The sequence below is a fragment of the Nelumbo lutea genome, chromosome 5 (genome assembly GCF_056320005.1).
Source record: "Nelumbo lutea isolate HS-2025 chromosome 5, American lotus-T2T, whole genome shotgun sequence".
In the NCBI taxonomy this organism is placed as follows: Eukaryota; Viridiplantae; Streptophyta; class Magnoliopsida; order Proteales; family Nelumbonaceae; genus Nelumbo; species Nelumbo lutea.
The window spans coordinates 37786610-37802653 of record NC_142688.1 but is presented as its reverse complement, the minus strand read 5'-3'; the positions used below and the strand labels follow the sequence as shown (position 1 = coordinate 37802653).

The 16044-nt window shown below is 35.8% G+C and overlaps 1 protein-coding gene across 4 annotated transcripts; it reads left to right on the top strand.

Moving 5' to 3' along the window:
* The first annotated feature begins 5845 nt into the window (after nt 1–5845).
* On the top strand, nt 5846–14387 carry LOC148851795 (F-box protein SKP2A-like). 4 transcript variants are annotated; one of them, XM_088944352.1, is made up of 5 exons: nt 5846–6108; nt 7034–7299; nt 12621–12969; nt 13058–13199; nt 13746–14387. In XM_088944352.1, exons 2-5 carry the CDS (start codon nt 7055–7057, stop codon nt 14114–14116), a joined length of 1107 nt encoding a protein of 368 aa, XP_088800478.1. In that variant the 5' UTR covers nt 5846–6108; nt 7034–7054; the 3' UTR covers nt 14117–14387. The 4 variants fall into 4 exon arrangements, with proteins under 4 accessions (XP_088800478.1, XP_088800475.1, XP_088800479.1 ...); XM_088944349.1 differs by having other exon boundaries at nt 7031–7299; XM_088944353.1 differs by having other exon boundaries at nt 6092–6232.
* The last annotated feature ends 1657 nt before the right edge of the window (nt 14388–16044 follow it).

Sequence of the window (16044 nt, the reverse complement as noted above, 5' to 3'; positions counted from 1 at the left end):
CAAGTTGGGCCATTCCGATTTTGATTCCAAACCCCTTCCTATTTTGGTGAACCAAATGGGCCCTTATTTCTCATCTCATCTTTTCTCCTTTTCTCTCTTTCTTCTTATATTGGACAAGTAGCTCTTTAATAAGCTGACCCTTAGAAATAGTAAGGGTTTGTTTGGCAAAATTGAAGCTTTGATTAAATTACTTTGGAGATTTTAGGAATAGAAGTTCAATAGAAAAACATATTTTTGGCTATGAGATAGACATTGGGTTTTATGGCATTTTCACCAAACATTGCATATAGACTATTGGGGTGAGACCCATCTATCTATCTTTCTATCTATATGATAAAAAAAGGAAATAGGGGAGGTGAGAGATCCACTCACCACATAGCTCACATGTACCTCCTCTTCTCCTTTGTCACACATGTGCATATTTATTTTTAAACTAAACCATTAAAAAATAACAAGTCAAAATTAAAACCCACATGGATTTTCATTGTCTCTCATAAAATCCATATTTACTATCTAATAAGACCATTCTTAAATCCTCCCCTCCCCCCTTAATAGTCAATGTTTGTAAATTGTAACATCTCCTCTTCCCATTAAATCCCTCTTTTCCTTTTAAATCTCTTGATTCTTTTTAGATCTCTCTCATAAAGTAGGGGTGTAAATTAGATGGAATGGGTTAGGTAAAGGGCTAACTCAAAATACAAACCCTAGATTGAACCCAAACTGATGTCAAAATCCAAATTTTCCCACCCAATACATGGAGTGAACCAATCTTCTTCTTATATAAGAGTATAAAGAAACCATTTCTCCTTTCCATGAGTTATTAGGTATTTCTCTCTTTTTTAATTAAATTAATATAGATTTGTTTCATTGATTATTTTGGTTAAATAATAAAATGCAATAAGAAAGCACTTAACATGAGCCTTTATTTATCTTCGTCAACTTAATTTTGAAATTATTTTTAAACTTGATAATTGATCTCATGCTAAGCATTTTTTTTGGCTTTATATGGTTATAAAATTTGGGGGGGGGGGGGGTAGCATATCCCTCCAAAAATCTTAATCCCCTAACCCTAGTGGTAGTAAGATTTGATCCCATGTCTCTGCCACAACTAGCCACAGAAGTGAAGAAAATTAATTTTTCTACTATTTTATATGTAAAGAATTAGAAATATATAAAAACATTGGTGAATTACTATTACTTCATTTTCCCTTAAAAAATACATTTTAAACAACAACGCGAACATCCTTCTCTCATTTTTCACACATGTGGTTATTTATTTTCAAATTAAATGATTAAAAATAGGGAAAATTCCCTATTAGTACTTTATACTTTGGGCCTAGTGCCACTTTGGTCTCCGAACTTTAAAACACGACAATTCAATACCCAAACTTTCAAAATGTGCCAATCTAGTACCTATCGTTAAGTGGCATTTGAAAAAATACAAATGCCCTTTGAGTGTCATCTAATTCTCTTTATTAACCATTCAAATGTTGATAAAAAGTGAATAGTCCCAAATCCGTGTCTCTTCTATTTAAGAAAGTTGGGGTCACGTCTCTGTGGGCATTTTGGTGGCCACAACTTTCTTGAATAGAAGAGGTAAGGATTTGGGACTATTCATTTTTATCAACATTTGAATGGTTAATAAAGAAAATTAGATGACACTCGAAAGGCATTTGTGTCTTTTCAAATGCCACTTGACAGTTGGTTAACGATAGGTACTGGATTGGCACGTTTTGAAAGTTCGGATACTAAATTGTCGCATTTTAAAGTTCGGGGACCAAAGTGGCATTAAGCCCAAAGTATAGGGTACTAATCAGGAATTTTCCCTTGAAAATATTAAAAATAAAAATAAAAACCCTCTATATTCTCAATTGTCTTTGATAAGTTCAGTCATTATTCTCTTCAATAAGATCATTCCTCTCTCTCTCACTCACTAACTCACACACACACACACACACAATATTCTCAACCCCTTTTGCTCTCCATAAATTAGATGGATTGAACCAGGTTAAGAGCCACATGATCAACTCTAAATATGGATTTTATCTTAAACCCAAATTTATGCCAAAAAACCTAAATTTGCCAACAAAAATTTAACTCGTGCTCAATTCTAAATATGGATGTTAGCTAAACCAAAATTGATCACAAAAACTTAACTTGCCAACAAAAACCTAACTTTTGCCCAATTCTAAATATGGACCTTAGCCTCAACCCAAATTGATGCTAGTGATTGGACTGCATTGATTAAGTTTCCTTTAATTACCTATGCTTCATCGTAAAGTTGATTTTTCAGTTCATGTAAGTCTTTTTTTTACTTTTTGGATTTTTACCAAACACAACTTGACAACTTTTCTAGTGTCTTGGATCATGCAATGTTAGAAGTTGCTACATGAAAGCCCTCCCAAAGAGGCACTAAATTAAAACCAAAGTTGAGTTTTTTTAAAGGGTAAATTACAAAGACCCCCTGTGTATGTTAGTGACAATTACCCCTTGAACTTTCATTTTGCAACAAATACCCTCATCCAACATAGTTATATTAGTTAACTTTGAAAAAAAAATCTCATTCAATTGTTTAAAATTTCCAAATCTCCAAACTACCCTTTTCTTATTTATTGAACAATTTATGATTCAGTTAATTTTCTAAATATAACACTAAAGTCTTCTCGGTTGCTCTAATAGATCCTTGCATATTTCTGGTTGGATTCAATATTCAAATGAAATGCTAGAGGTTTCTTTTTGATAAATATAAATATAAAGTTTCATTTAGTTTTTCTTGGTTTATTAGAGGGAGTGGATATTTTTATATTTTAAGATGAAGAGAGACATTCATGTTAGTGAAATGAAAATAGAATTTAAGGAAACTTGTTTTTCTATGTTAGTGAAATGATTCTTGTTATTTTAGCTAGTTTTGTTTGAAGAAAATAGAGGTATTTTGGGGTTAGTTAGGGTTTAAGAGAAAAGGGTAAGAAAATGAAAATAAGAAAAGTTTAGGTGGGTATTTTGATAATTTAATGCATTTCATCATGTAACTTAACAACTAGGGGATATTTGTCACAAAGTTAGGGTTGTCAATGTGTCAGTTCCGATTCTTGATATATTGTCCCGATTATTGTTGCTTTAGAACCAGTTCTACCTAGTCCCAAATCGACTTAGACCCAACCTGAGAATATGTATGTATGTATGTATGTATATAATTACAAAGAGAGTGTTTGGTAGTGTGAATACATCGTGGGCAGGGCTTTTTTGGTATTGCCTACAATAGAATGTGGCATTCTGTTTTGTGTGAACAGTCCCCATCCACAAAATAGCACATACAAGGACATGCCACACCCCAATTTATTATCCATAGTATTTTCTCATGAATGGGCTACACTATAGGGTGGATAATTTGTAGGAAAGATTTGGTGTAACACACTTATGTTACAATGGTTCAATTATCCTTATTTTATTTAATCTTTTAGCATATTTAATTTATATTGAAATTCTTTTTTAAATTATTTATTACTAAAGATGATATTGTAATGACAAATACATTTATTTTATATTTATTAGTAATTATATATAGGTGTTTTATTTTACCCATTATTATTTTCAATATTTTTGGCTTAAATTATGGTTTTTTTTTCATTCATGATCGATTATGTAAATTACCCCACAAATTGTATGTGAAATGTATGGAATGAGTAACTTGTAGATCCCCCTTGTAAGTGTAGGTAACTATTGATAGTGGTGTGGTGTGGATTGGTCCTTGCCACTGGATGTGGTGTGGACTAGTCCACACCCACCAATTTCTCATCCACATTATAAAACATCCCAAAACCTATTGGGTTTGGTCTGGTTCTAAATCCTTTGTATTTTTTATCAGGTTGTTTCCGGTTTTACTTAAACCCGATCCATTGGCACTCCTATGAAAAGTAAAAGTTCAGGGATTTTTGTCACAAATGTAAGTTTAGAGGATAATTGTCCCTAACCCCATAGTACGGGTCTAACATTAAAATATGAAGAGGATCTAGTGTGGCATTTTGATAAATTAAAGGTGTTTTTTGCCAATATATGTATATCTTTGATAAATTGTGGAACACCCTCACTTATACTGTATTTGGTTTGATAAAAAATAAGAAACATAAATTTGATAAAAAAAAATTATTGAGATCCAAACTTAGAAACAGTCAAAATACAAAATACTTGAAACCCAACTTGAATTAAGGTCCCATTCGCTTTTCGGTAAGTTATTTACCCGGATAAATGCAATTACTTAAGTAAGTTTTTTCGTGGGAAACACTTACCCAGGTAAGTGTATTTACTCATGTTCTTTTTATTTTTCAAGTAAAAGAGAAAATGACAATTTTAACCATAAAAATTCATTATTAAAAAGGGCATTCTTGTCCCATTCAAGTGTTTGAAACTTTTTCCCCAAGTGGGAAAGTTATTTACCCACCTAGGAGATATGTACTACTTACCTAGGTGAGTGATACTTAGGGAGCATTCTTTTTTTGGATTTTGAGAGGGGGGTAAGTTGGTCAATGGGATTTTGGTTCCCATTGACCAAGAATTCCATGTTCTTTTTTCCTAGAAAAATAAACATTCCCTGGTCCCCACATAAATCTCAAAAAAGAACATAGGATTCTTGGTCAATGGGAACCAAAATCTCATTGACCAACTCCCCCCCCCTCAAAATCCAAAAAAAGAAAGCCCCCTTAGGAAAATAAATTGTCCTTGATTCCCACATTAATCTGAAAAAAGACCAGATTTCCCCTTCTTAAAATCCAAAAAAAGAACGCCCCCTAAAAGTCTGTATGAACTTTATCTATCTTAGCAGTAAAACTCAGGTCCTCAACCCCCTACACGATGAAAATGAAGTGGTGGGTGAGGTTCCTAAATGCTCCATTGATGAAGCTTCAACGTAATTAAAATGAAAATAAAAAAAAAACAAATTTCTCATTCTAATTGTACATCCCAAAGGAGATAGGATAGAACCTTTTGATGTTCGGCATGGCTGAGGACAATAAAGTAATTTTGCCCCTAGACTCCGAAGGCTAGTCAAAAGCTTCGAGGGTTCGGGGAGTTTGTTGTCGAGGCTGATGTATGCAGGCCGAGGCGGAGAAGGCTCCAAGTATTGTAGAAGCCGAGGGCAGGTGGCTAAGGTACTGTGAGGCAAAATACGTCAGAGGCCCTGGGTGAGAACCCGAGGTGAAGTCTCTAATAGTCAAGTTAGTACGGGGTATGAAGAGGAGAATTAGAATATAGATTTTGATATCAGTTCCAAGTTTAGATGCAAATTGTTTTCGATCCCCCTTACTTGAAGGGGCACCCTTATTTATACTTGAGCCGCTTGGTGGTAGGTGGAGATGAATGCCTGGAATGGGTGTCATACGAGGGCAGTCAAAGAACTCTACAGGAATGCATGGGTACTCTGCAATTGATTTCGTACGAGAGGGAGCGGAGTTATTCCTAGGTCCAGCGCTCGTGGGCTGGACCTCCTATCCCCGAATGGGCTGGGTTGGGTCACCCCGCATCAGAACCCAATTATTTTCCAATTGTTATACGTGTAGGCAAAGAATTTATTCAAATTAATCACCCACTTTATGCTAAGTCTAAATACATGAGAGAAGCTTGTAGAAAGGCTAAATATACTCATTGTAGGTATCTGATCATTGATCAAAGTTCTTTCATCGAATTGTTAATCACATACATTTAACTCAAAAATCACTAAAGCAAAGAATGAAAGGAGAGATGCCCACTTTTCGTGGCGGTTTCGATTATCGACAAAGTGATCTTGTCTCCCACCTCTCACCCTCTCTCTCTAAATAAGAAAAGAAAGAGCAAAAGCTAATTTTCTATTTTCTCTTTGATTCTCGTCCTCCGTTTGAACAAAGAGCAGAAGCCTTTGGGGTGGATCCCACACTCTATCACCCTCACTTCCGTCCTTTTTCCCGACACGTGGCACGCCACTCGTCACCCTTTCCCTTCTTCCCTTCACGTCTCTCCCTTCTCTTTTTCTCCTTCTTCTTCCCCACTCCTCGTTTCCCTCCTCAATCACTCCAACGTGTGGCAGCCGAAACAAGAAAAAAGAAGAACCCTCGAGAAAGTCAAGCTTCCTTCGAAATCGTAAATCTCTCTCTCTCTCTCTCTGCATCTTATACTTTAGCTTTCATTTTCTTGAATCAGTCTGATCATCTGTCATTTTTTTCTTCCTGCTTTTTTTCTTCCTCCTTTGACCAAATTTCTGAAGGTAATCTCTCTTGTTTCCAATCTTGAAGTCTTGTTTCCGTCCATTTCAATTGTTTCTAAGCTGAAAGTTTGAACCTTTTTCTTTTTATCAGATTATTTTCTAGAATTTCAAGGGGGACTCTTGCGTCGGTTTTATGCTTGTCGATTGTTTCCATCGGGGCATGCTAAAATCAATCATAATTTATTGTTTCGCGTGCTTATGTACTATATTTTAATGGCCTCTGGATTAAGTTCCTTTTTTTTTTTTTGTCCATTTTCTTTCACTGCGATTTCTTACTCGTATCATATACGATTCTGCAATTGCTAATATTTGATTTAATTGATGATTTCGGGTTTATTTTATTTTCAGTCTAGTTTTTGCCACTCGCTATCCATATTTTAGTTATTTAGTCAAACCCATTTGAGAAAATATGTCTTTTACTTATTTATTTGAAAATTTTTATGTCCGTTGATGTTTGGACTTGAATCAGTCGATGTAATCGATGTTCCCCAAAGCAAGATATTATCAAAAATCGTTTTTTTTTTTTTTCTTTACGTGTATATCTGTGATTCCCTTCTCCACCGAAAGCTCTTTCCACTGGCATGTTTAATGACGTCTGTTCAGGCTCTGTATCAGTGTATTGAACTGTTGTGGGGTCTCTCATTTATGGAATAATTACGAAACATCCGCAACTTTTCTACGTTGTTGACAGATGGGGTTTCTTGGGGGTTATCTCCCTTGTCGTTTCATTGCATTTTTCTGAATTTATGTCTTGAGTATTGAAGCTTTGCCTCTGTTTCTCTACTTTCTTTGTTGTAGAAGGCGTCGTTCTTGAGAAGTAAAATGGTTGGGCAGGGTGCAAAGGCTGAAGATTTGGAATTGTGCTTTCAGAAGCTTGTGGTGTTTGGCGGTGGAAGAGAGAAGATGGGAGGAGGAGCCGTAATGACTGGTTGGAAGGACCTTCCAATGGAGCTTTTGTTGCGGATTGTATCACTTGTTGACGACCGGACAGCCATCATAGCTTCAGGAGTGTGTACTGGGTGGAGAGGTGCTATATGCTTAGGGCTCACCCATCTCTGCCTCTCATGGTAAAATATGTTCTGTTCTTGTTGTTCTTCTGAATGGTTATTACTTTATCTGTATGTGTTTTTTGTCTGATTGTGCTATGAAATGCGTATCTTACCTGTTCTTTTAAGAATTTTATTGGGAACTGAGAGTAAGATTGAATGACAAAGGCAATTTCCTTTCCCTTACTTCTGTTGTTTTTCTCCAGGAACATCCGATTTGTGGTAGTGAGGATCGTTGTCTCTGTAACTTTATTATCAGCTTCGGCTTGTGAAAGTTCCAGACTAATGTTGTAATGTAGTTTGGAATTATACATCATGTTACCTACAGGCTATAGCCTCCCCTACGCCGCCGCCCCCCCCCCCCCCCCAAAAAAAAAAATAATAAATAAATAAAAGCCAAAAAGAAAGGAAAAAAAATCTGAAGGAGCTTGCATGCCTTTATGTGCATGTGCATGTATATATTTGTTCATGTTTGTGCTTTTGATGAATATGAGACCTTGCCATTGGAGATCTATTGAACTGTTGATATCTTTTTAGGCTTTCAGCCATTACTGCAATGACTTTTATTGGGTACCTTTTGCTAGTCCTACGGAGCCTCTGGATCATGATTATTGACCATCTTGTTTATGATTTAAGTTGTTGCATTTGGCTTGAAAAAGGAAAACATTAACCATCGTGCTTATAGATAGTTCGACTGGTTGTGGGTTCTGGGTAAGACGGCTGCTACATATGCAGTAGCAGTACATATGTATAGTTAAGCAACATGTTCAGGTTCCTTGTGTTGTATGTCGTAGAACAACAAATTGGGTTCCTATATGTTTAAATCTACTAAATTGATGTCGTTATTGTTCTCTTTGAATCTTTTAAAAAATCTTGCCTGTCCACTTTGCTTTTGGTCTTAATAATAAGGAATGCCATTTGTCTGTGGGCTTGCTGTTATTTGGGGAAAACTGCAAGATCACAGTTGGCCAATACTTTTGGTTTGCATGATTTTGTGAAGGGTATGCGTATGATATTGAAAGTTATCACTTTTCAGGGTAGTTCTACCGCTATTTTGCTTTTAAGGGAAGTTCTTCCATATCCCAAAGAAAGCTTATTTTCTGTCTGCATTTATCTCTACATTGTATTTGTATTTTATTTATGTAGTATAAGATTAAATCTTAATGCTTGCTAGGCAGACATGACTATGGAAGTACGTTTCCTCTTTTTGGCAAGTGACATGCATCTTGTCCTTTTTCATTAGACTTGAGACCTGAAGAAGAAGCAGATATTACTAGATGAAGAAATGCAATTAAATAATCAATCCAAATAAGGCAAAATAAATTCTACTTGGATTGCAGAAAATTTATGAAGTAAAATGAAATAATAAACTTTAGCCTCTATTTTGGTCCTGCCACTATGATAACAAGGGTGAACAATTACAAGTCTTCTGTGCTTCTGTCACCAAACATTGGTCTATGATTTTTGCACTGTTGAAACCCATTTGTTATAAGAAATAACGTATATAGGGAATCATATATAAATGTTTTCTATTTTACTTCTTTTTTCCATAAGTGGTGCCTCACTTCATTTAGGTGTGTGCTTCATCCTTGCCTTTGTTCCTTGTGCCTTAGGCTCTAGGAACCCCTTGCACTTTAAAAGTCTTGATGCTTTTGGAATCATAATTCATTACCTTGGGAAGTTCAAAATTCACATATCTTGGGATCATGACGTTTTACATTTCAGTAGATATGCCATATAGATGATGCATATTATACCATTGAAAAATTGGCTGTATAACGTGATATGTTTTGGCCATCATATTGTTTGAAATATGAGGCCTTTTTTTATACAAAATCAAGCTGTATGAAATGATTATGTGGCATGCTTGACAGAGGGATACTTCATCCTGTAATTTTATGGAATATAATGATTGACTAATCTAATGTGGCTTGACAAGTCTCCTTTATTTTAGGATTCCCAACATAGGAATCAAACTAAGTCTATAATTTGATAATCTTTAACCCCAAGTACAGATTATAGGAGGTAATAGGTGATTCCTTAAAACTGATACATTCAATATAGAAACATCCTAACCTTTCTCAATGATTATATAAGTTGCATGCATAATTATATGGTATTATACAAGAAGTAGGAATATGTATATAAAGAGTTTTTAGGTCTGTTTTGTTCATTGCCCAAACCAAGGTTTTGTTTGTTGGATCTAAGATTCCTGATGATTTCCATTAATTACAAGGTCCTCAAAATATTGATACCAGTGGGGGGTAACATTGTTGACTCTTTAGAGTAAACTCAATTTTGATTTGAACTTTGATCAGCAGACATTTTTTCTACTTCAGTACCACAAAGTGAATATTTGTGTATGTATAGATAGAATTGCTGTACTTCTGGCATTATATCTATAGTTTGATATTCAGATTAAATATGTTTGCGCAAGTTTCTTAGTTACCTACCTCTGCTCATTATTCACATATTTCTTTTGAAAAGTTTAGAGGCTTGAGGACAAGTCTATATAAGTGGTAGCAATGGAATAGATGGACTTGGTAAAGAAAAACTGGTAAGAATGACCTCTGTCAAGCAATTAACAGGACCAACAAAATTGGATAATGTAGACTTCTTATTGGTTTGAGCATAGAGAAAAAAAAAGGCAATATATGTTCGTTAGTGGACTGTTTTATTGAGATATTGATCATGGTGAAGATGAAAATATAATACCATATAAAAAGATGAAAACATAGTTATATATTTTGCCAAATTAAATCTCCATAGTCCTAGACTATTTATATCCATTGAGTTTATAAAAGTTGAGTTTGATGACCAATCTTGAACAATTGAAGGGAAGAAAAAAGTATATATCAAGTTCATTGAAAGGTTGATTTGTGCAGAGAAAATGAGGTTTTTATCAAATATCTTTTCTTTTTCTTTTGGATATGTTGTTAACCTGAGACAATTACAAGTTAATAACTATCTATCATTTGTGCATGGAAACCTTCATAAGTATTTGCCAGGTATAAGTAGTTATCATACTAAAACTTCCACTTTGGAAACAGACAATTGGGATTTACCATCTAACTCTCTGATCTAAGGAAATCAGGAATTTGGGGTCTTCTCAAATAATCTTCTTTTAGGGGAAGATAATAACTAGGAAGAGCATTATTTGTAGTTTAATGGTTCTAAAAGAAATTGCTCGGTTATTTTGCTTAACTGGTTGGTTCTCCCCTTTGGTGGATATTTGGTGTTTTTTTAATACTTTAAACTAATATTCTGAAAACAGGATGGATCTGTTTGATTGGGTTCAACCAGGTTCACTTCAATGAAAACTGGCCTTTCTGGTAGTCTTGAGGTTGAGCAGCCGAATTAAACATGGAAAGCTGAGAGCTGAAGTCAAGTCCCTTTCTGCTTTGATTTCTAGTCTAGTTTTTGTTGTGCATTGAGGGGAGTCACCAAAACTAGGGGTCTTGTGCACATATATGGGACTTACACACAAGAGTTGGACACCACCTTTAACCCAAAAGCTTAAGCCATTGGGCCAATCCATGTATTCTCTTGCACCTCTCATTCCTTTCCAATGTGGGATGTTTCTTCCCATACACTCACATGTGCATCCCAACAGTTTTCGGAGCATTGTTTTAAAGTCTGAACCTGAAAGAGGTCCTCTTTTCTATTGGTTTTGTGACTCTCATTTCTATTTCAGATGAATTTGGCAATGGAACTCTGAACAGTTAACGGCTTCTTTTCATGATTGTATATATAGTTAAATGAGAGAAGATCTGAGAGAGTTACTTGTAGAAAAAAAAAGAAGAGCTAAGAGCATACATGATTTAACAGAAGATACTTAACCAGAGAGAATAGAACATTATAGGATAATCTGTGTGGCTGACCTCAAATCTTCGTAGTCATTAATAGCTACAAACATATTGGTGAAGGGCACCCTATATAGGTCCTTGGCATTTGGATTAGCTTGATTTTTTTTTTGGTGCCTGAGACCTAGATGATGATGTGAATGTCTGACTTCTTGGACTTGCAAGTTCTGTATTCTCCCCAAAATTTTAGGTCATCCCTGCAGTACAATTGTCTGATACTAGCCTTTCTTTTTCTTTTTATGTGATTTCCATTCTATTTATTTATTTATATTTTTCAAGCATTTCCATTGTACTTATGGGTTTGAAGATTTTAACAATGTATGGTTGCACAACAGTTGATTCGCACCTAACTCTTTATGCAAGTATTCCTAGGTTCTAGTTTTTCTATTGCATTCGAAAAATGGGAAATTAAAATTAATGCACTAAGGAAAATTTTATAAAAAAATAAATTAAAGGCAGCATTGATATATGGGACAGAGTGCTACACATTCAAGAGACCTGTTGAATGAGATGGATGATTGGCAAAACTAGAAAGGACAGAATTAGAATTGAGCACATTAAGGACATAGGCGCACAGCTCCAATTGGTGACAAGACAATGTAATGTTGACTGAGATGTTTTGGTCATGTGTATAAATGAATTGCACCAGTGAGTAGAGACTTGTGCAAGTAGAAGGCTCCAAAAAAGCAATTGGAAGATGAAAGAAAACATGATCTATATTGGTTAAAAATGATTTAAGGACTTGCAATTTGACAGAATACATAGCTCTTGATAGAGTAAAATGGCAGGACAAGATTCATGTACCAAATAGTTGGGATTAAGGATGAGTTGAGTTGATTTCAGCTAAATCTTTTCTTTTTAGCAGATTTATTCTTATTTCCATGTGCATACCTTTACTTGATTGATCATACATTGTCCATAGATCTGGTTTTAATTCAGCAACCTATTAGGTGCATTAAAGTTGGTCCTAGGCAGGGATTAGCTGTATTATTCCTTCCCAGCTCCAACCAAAAAGGAATGCTAATTCCCAACTATCAACATCTCTTTGTGAGAACCAACTATGTTATTTAAATTGCTCCCTATGCCTGTGTATCTCAACCATTTAACTTGTGAAAGTAGAACAAAATATGGGGTTCTCCTGCTTGATATGATAGGTTCTCTTTATCCCAATTATGGTACTTATTATCTCATAATGGTGATCACTCTTTCTTCTTTCTCCGGGTAAATCAGTACCATGCAGAAAAATGGAACTGTAAGCACGGTAACTAGTCAGACGATGCCCATCGAGTGTAGGATGTGGTTTCTGTATGGATTGTTAGGCTGATGGTGTTGGATGTGGGTTCTGTATGGATTGCATCTTTTGACAATTAATCCCTTACTTTTTTCTCTTTTCCATTTATTTATCTGTGGATTGTCATCAACGGTGTTCATCTTTTTGTTTAGCATCATGTTTATGTATCTTGTAATACAACTTTACAGGTGCAAGGACAACATGAACAATCTTGTGCTTTCAGTTGCCCCCAAATTCACGAAGTTGCAGACCCTAACATTGCGCCAAAATAAACCACAACTCGAGGATAGTGCTGTTGAGACAATTGCAAACTGCTGTTATGACCTGAAGGACTTAGACCTCAGCAAAAGTTTCAAGCTTAGTGACCGCTCATTATATGCCTTAGCACATGGGTGTCCCAACCTTACCAAGCTCAACATCAGTGGTTGTTCAGCCTTCAGTGATTTTGCTCTTGTTTATCTGACAGGCTTTTGCAGGAACTTAAAATACCTGAATCTTTGTGGATGTGTAAGAGCAGCAACTGACAGAGCCTTGCAGGTATGTGAAAGTATTTGCACTTTACAAATTTGACTCTATACGCTTAAAGATGTCTTCCTTACGGAAAAATTTTCTGCTCTCTATGCAGGCTATTGCGTATAATTGCAGTCAGTTGCAGTCTCTGAATCTTGGATGGTGTGAGGGTGTCACTGATGCTGGAGTTACTAGTCTAGCATATGGATGTCCAGATCTCAGGGCTCTGGATCTCTGTGGTTGTGTTCTTATAACAGGTATTTCATATGTAGAAATCTGCTACTGTGCCATTTCTGATAAAATGTCAACTTAATATAGAAAATGACCACTTTGATTTTTTATTCGAAGTATCGATACACCCCGATATAGAAATGGATCAAAAGGCCAAAAGCATTGTATATGGCGTATTGGTAACCCACCGATTTGATATATGGCCTATACCTGATGAAATTTTGAACCTTGCCAATCAAGATAATAATTTAAATGGTGCTGATCAAAAAAGAAAAATAATAATAATTCAAATGGGCTTTTCTTATTCTAAAAAATTCTTTCAACTTGTAAAATCTATTTGTTCTGTTCCTGCCAAAATTTAAATTAGTAGGATTGATAGGACTTCATACAAGTCTGTTGCCAGAATACACCTTTGGTCTTCTTTAGTCTTTTGGCTTGCTTAAACTAAAATTGACTTTGTTTAGTCGTTTCAGTTTATTTAGATAATTTGAATGCTGCTAGCACCAGTTTTAGGCATCTGGTTGGAATCTTATGATTCTCTTGATCTTCTTATTATCATTGCTTGGTTGCAGATGAGAGCGTGATTGCTTTAGCAAACAGGTGCCACCATCTCAGATCCCTTGGCCTGTACTACTGTCAGAACATTACAGATAGAGCTATGTATTCCCTGGCCAACAGCCGAGTAAAGGGCAAGCATAATCTGTGGAAGTCTGTGAAAAGTGGGTACAATGATGAAGGGCTCATGAATCTAAATATCAGCCAGTGTACAGCTCTCACCCCACCAGCTGTTCAGGCAGTGTGTGACTCATTCCCTGCACTTCACACCTGCCCAGGGAGGCATTCCCTCATCATAAGCGGCTGTCTCAGCCTAACATCCGTTCACTGTGCATGTGCCATCCAAGCACACCGTGCGGTGAACACCCTGCCTCATCCGGCACACTGAATCAAAGAAAGGGGAAATGTAAATACGAAGACAAGACCCATTCCATTGTAGATATATGATGGTTTTTGCTTGTAGCCTGTAGGGGTTAGTAGTGGCTTTTGCTTGTAGCCTGTAGGAGCTTAGCTTAGCAAACTCACAAGTTGCAGTAGCAACTTTGGTTTCCATCGTCAGCTTCTGGATGCCAAAAAGATTTCAAGAAGACTACTTATGTTTATTTGCTTTGTTTATGTGCTTCTCAATGTGAATGACAAAGCTCAATTTTCGAACTCCATTGCTCATGTTCACCCCTTGAACCAGGTGGTCCAGGTGGCTCAACTTTAGGTTGGGTTGCATTTATTACTGCGAAATTGCGATTATCAAATGAACAAGAATGGAGGATTCTTAGGAAGCTTTGATCACTAAATCAATTGCCCGCACACTGGGTAAGGATCTATTAATTACAAGGGCAAGGAAAGAGCTGGAAACCAATAATTGTTTGGCTTCTTAATGCAACTAAATCAAGTTTTATCTTGTCTACGGTTTGCCCAAGCACATATCTGTTGACATGTTCTTATACCTGGATCGGAATTGACTAGATCCGCCCCTTTTTGACCCGTTTATGGCTCTATAATTTGCCCACGGGATCTGCTGGCAACTCTTTAACGGGATTTATCCACAATAAAATGAATATCTCAATTTGGAGCATATAAGTCGAATCAGATCCGATTCGAATCCACATCTAATCCGAAATATTATATATTATATTGTTTATATAGTTATTTATTATATATTTTAATATATTATTACATTATATAAATAATAAAATATATTATTTATATTATGTCATTAAGGTTTTTTATTAAAATTGTATTTCAATAGGATATAGTCGGATTTTCTTAATGGATCATATCAGATATACCCTTACTGAATACGATTTGTTTGCATCCCTATTAAAAACTGACCTAGAACCGAAACTGTTATAGCCATCGATTTATGGCCCATTCCAATTGAAAAACTAAAGTAAAAATGGTCAAAGCTATTAAACATGTCAATGGTTCAACTACCTGGGTCAATGGGTTTTTGATTAAATCAACGGTTTTTGGCCAATGACTGAGTTGAGAGTGAAGCGGAATCAGTTGCCTAGACGGTTCCAAGGCCAAATGGTTTGATCATCTTGTCAACGATGGTTCAAAAACACTGATGCAATATTGCAATCTATATGTACATGCTCCAGGATCCAATTGGTAAACAACTCACTGACCTTAAAGGTTAGACTATTGATCCATTTAATTCAGAAAATGGTTTTTGCTTTTTGCTATTCTTTTTTTCTAAAACAGAACAACTTGATACATTTGTTAGATAGTTATGCCCTTAGCTCCAATTAGATTGATGTATTTATTGATATTTATTGTAAATGAATGAAGTATATAATTGATTTATGTTATTATGATGTGTTTCTGTGTAATACCCTTAAACTGGACACTAATGAGACTCGTGGTAGTTTAGAATCTTCACAGCCATTAGATAGACTTGGGGAGATTTATCCTGTAAAGGTTGACACTAATGTGCTGCCAAAAAAGTTGGGGTGACTTGTCTCGATTGCTAGGGTGAGACCTGAAGCACATGTAGTGTGGGTTTGATTGAAACTCTGAACTGTACCATTTTCCAGTTATGCCTTGGACCTTGGAAACAGATGGGCAAAACTGAAAAGTTACACCTAACTCCTAAATTCGATTATGGTACTACACTAGGTGTTGGATTGGGCTGTCTTTGATATGCCAATCAATGAGATCCTTAGTGGAGGTCAAAACTTAGGTATGTTAGAACAATCTGAGAATTCACCTGAGTGGGTGATTATAGTGACAGAATTAGCCCCTTTGTCAGACAAAGTGAATTATCGGGGAATGCACTCTTTTTTATGGAAATCTAAACTATCGACAATTGATTTC

Bases quoted from the DNA above. Each gene is read 5' to 3' on its own strand.
- LOC148851795 (XM_088944352.1), top strand. From the start codon at position 7,055: ATGGTTGGGCAGGGTGCAAAGGCTGAAGATTTGGAATTGTGCTTTCAG. The intron at 7,300-12,620 runs GTAAAATATGTT...ACAACTTTACAG, and splicing joins ACCCATCTCTGCCTCTCATG to GTGCAAGGACAACATGAACA. The intron at 12,970-13,057 runs GTATGTGAAAGT...CTCTCTATGCAG, and splicing joins CAACTGACAGAGCCTTGCAG to GCTATTGCGTATAATTGCAG.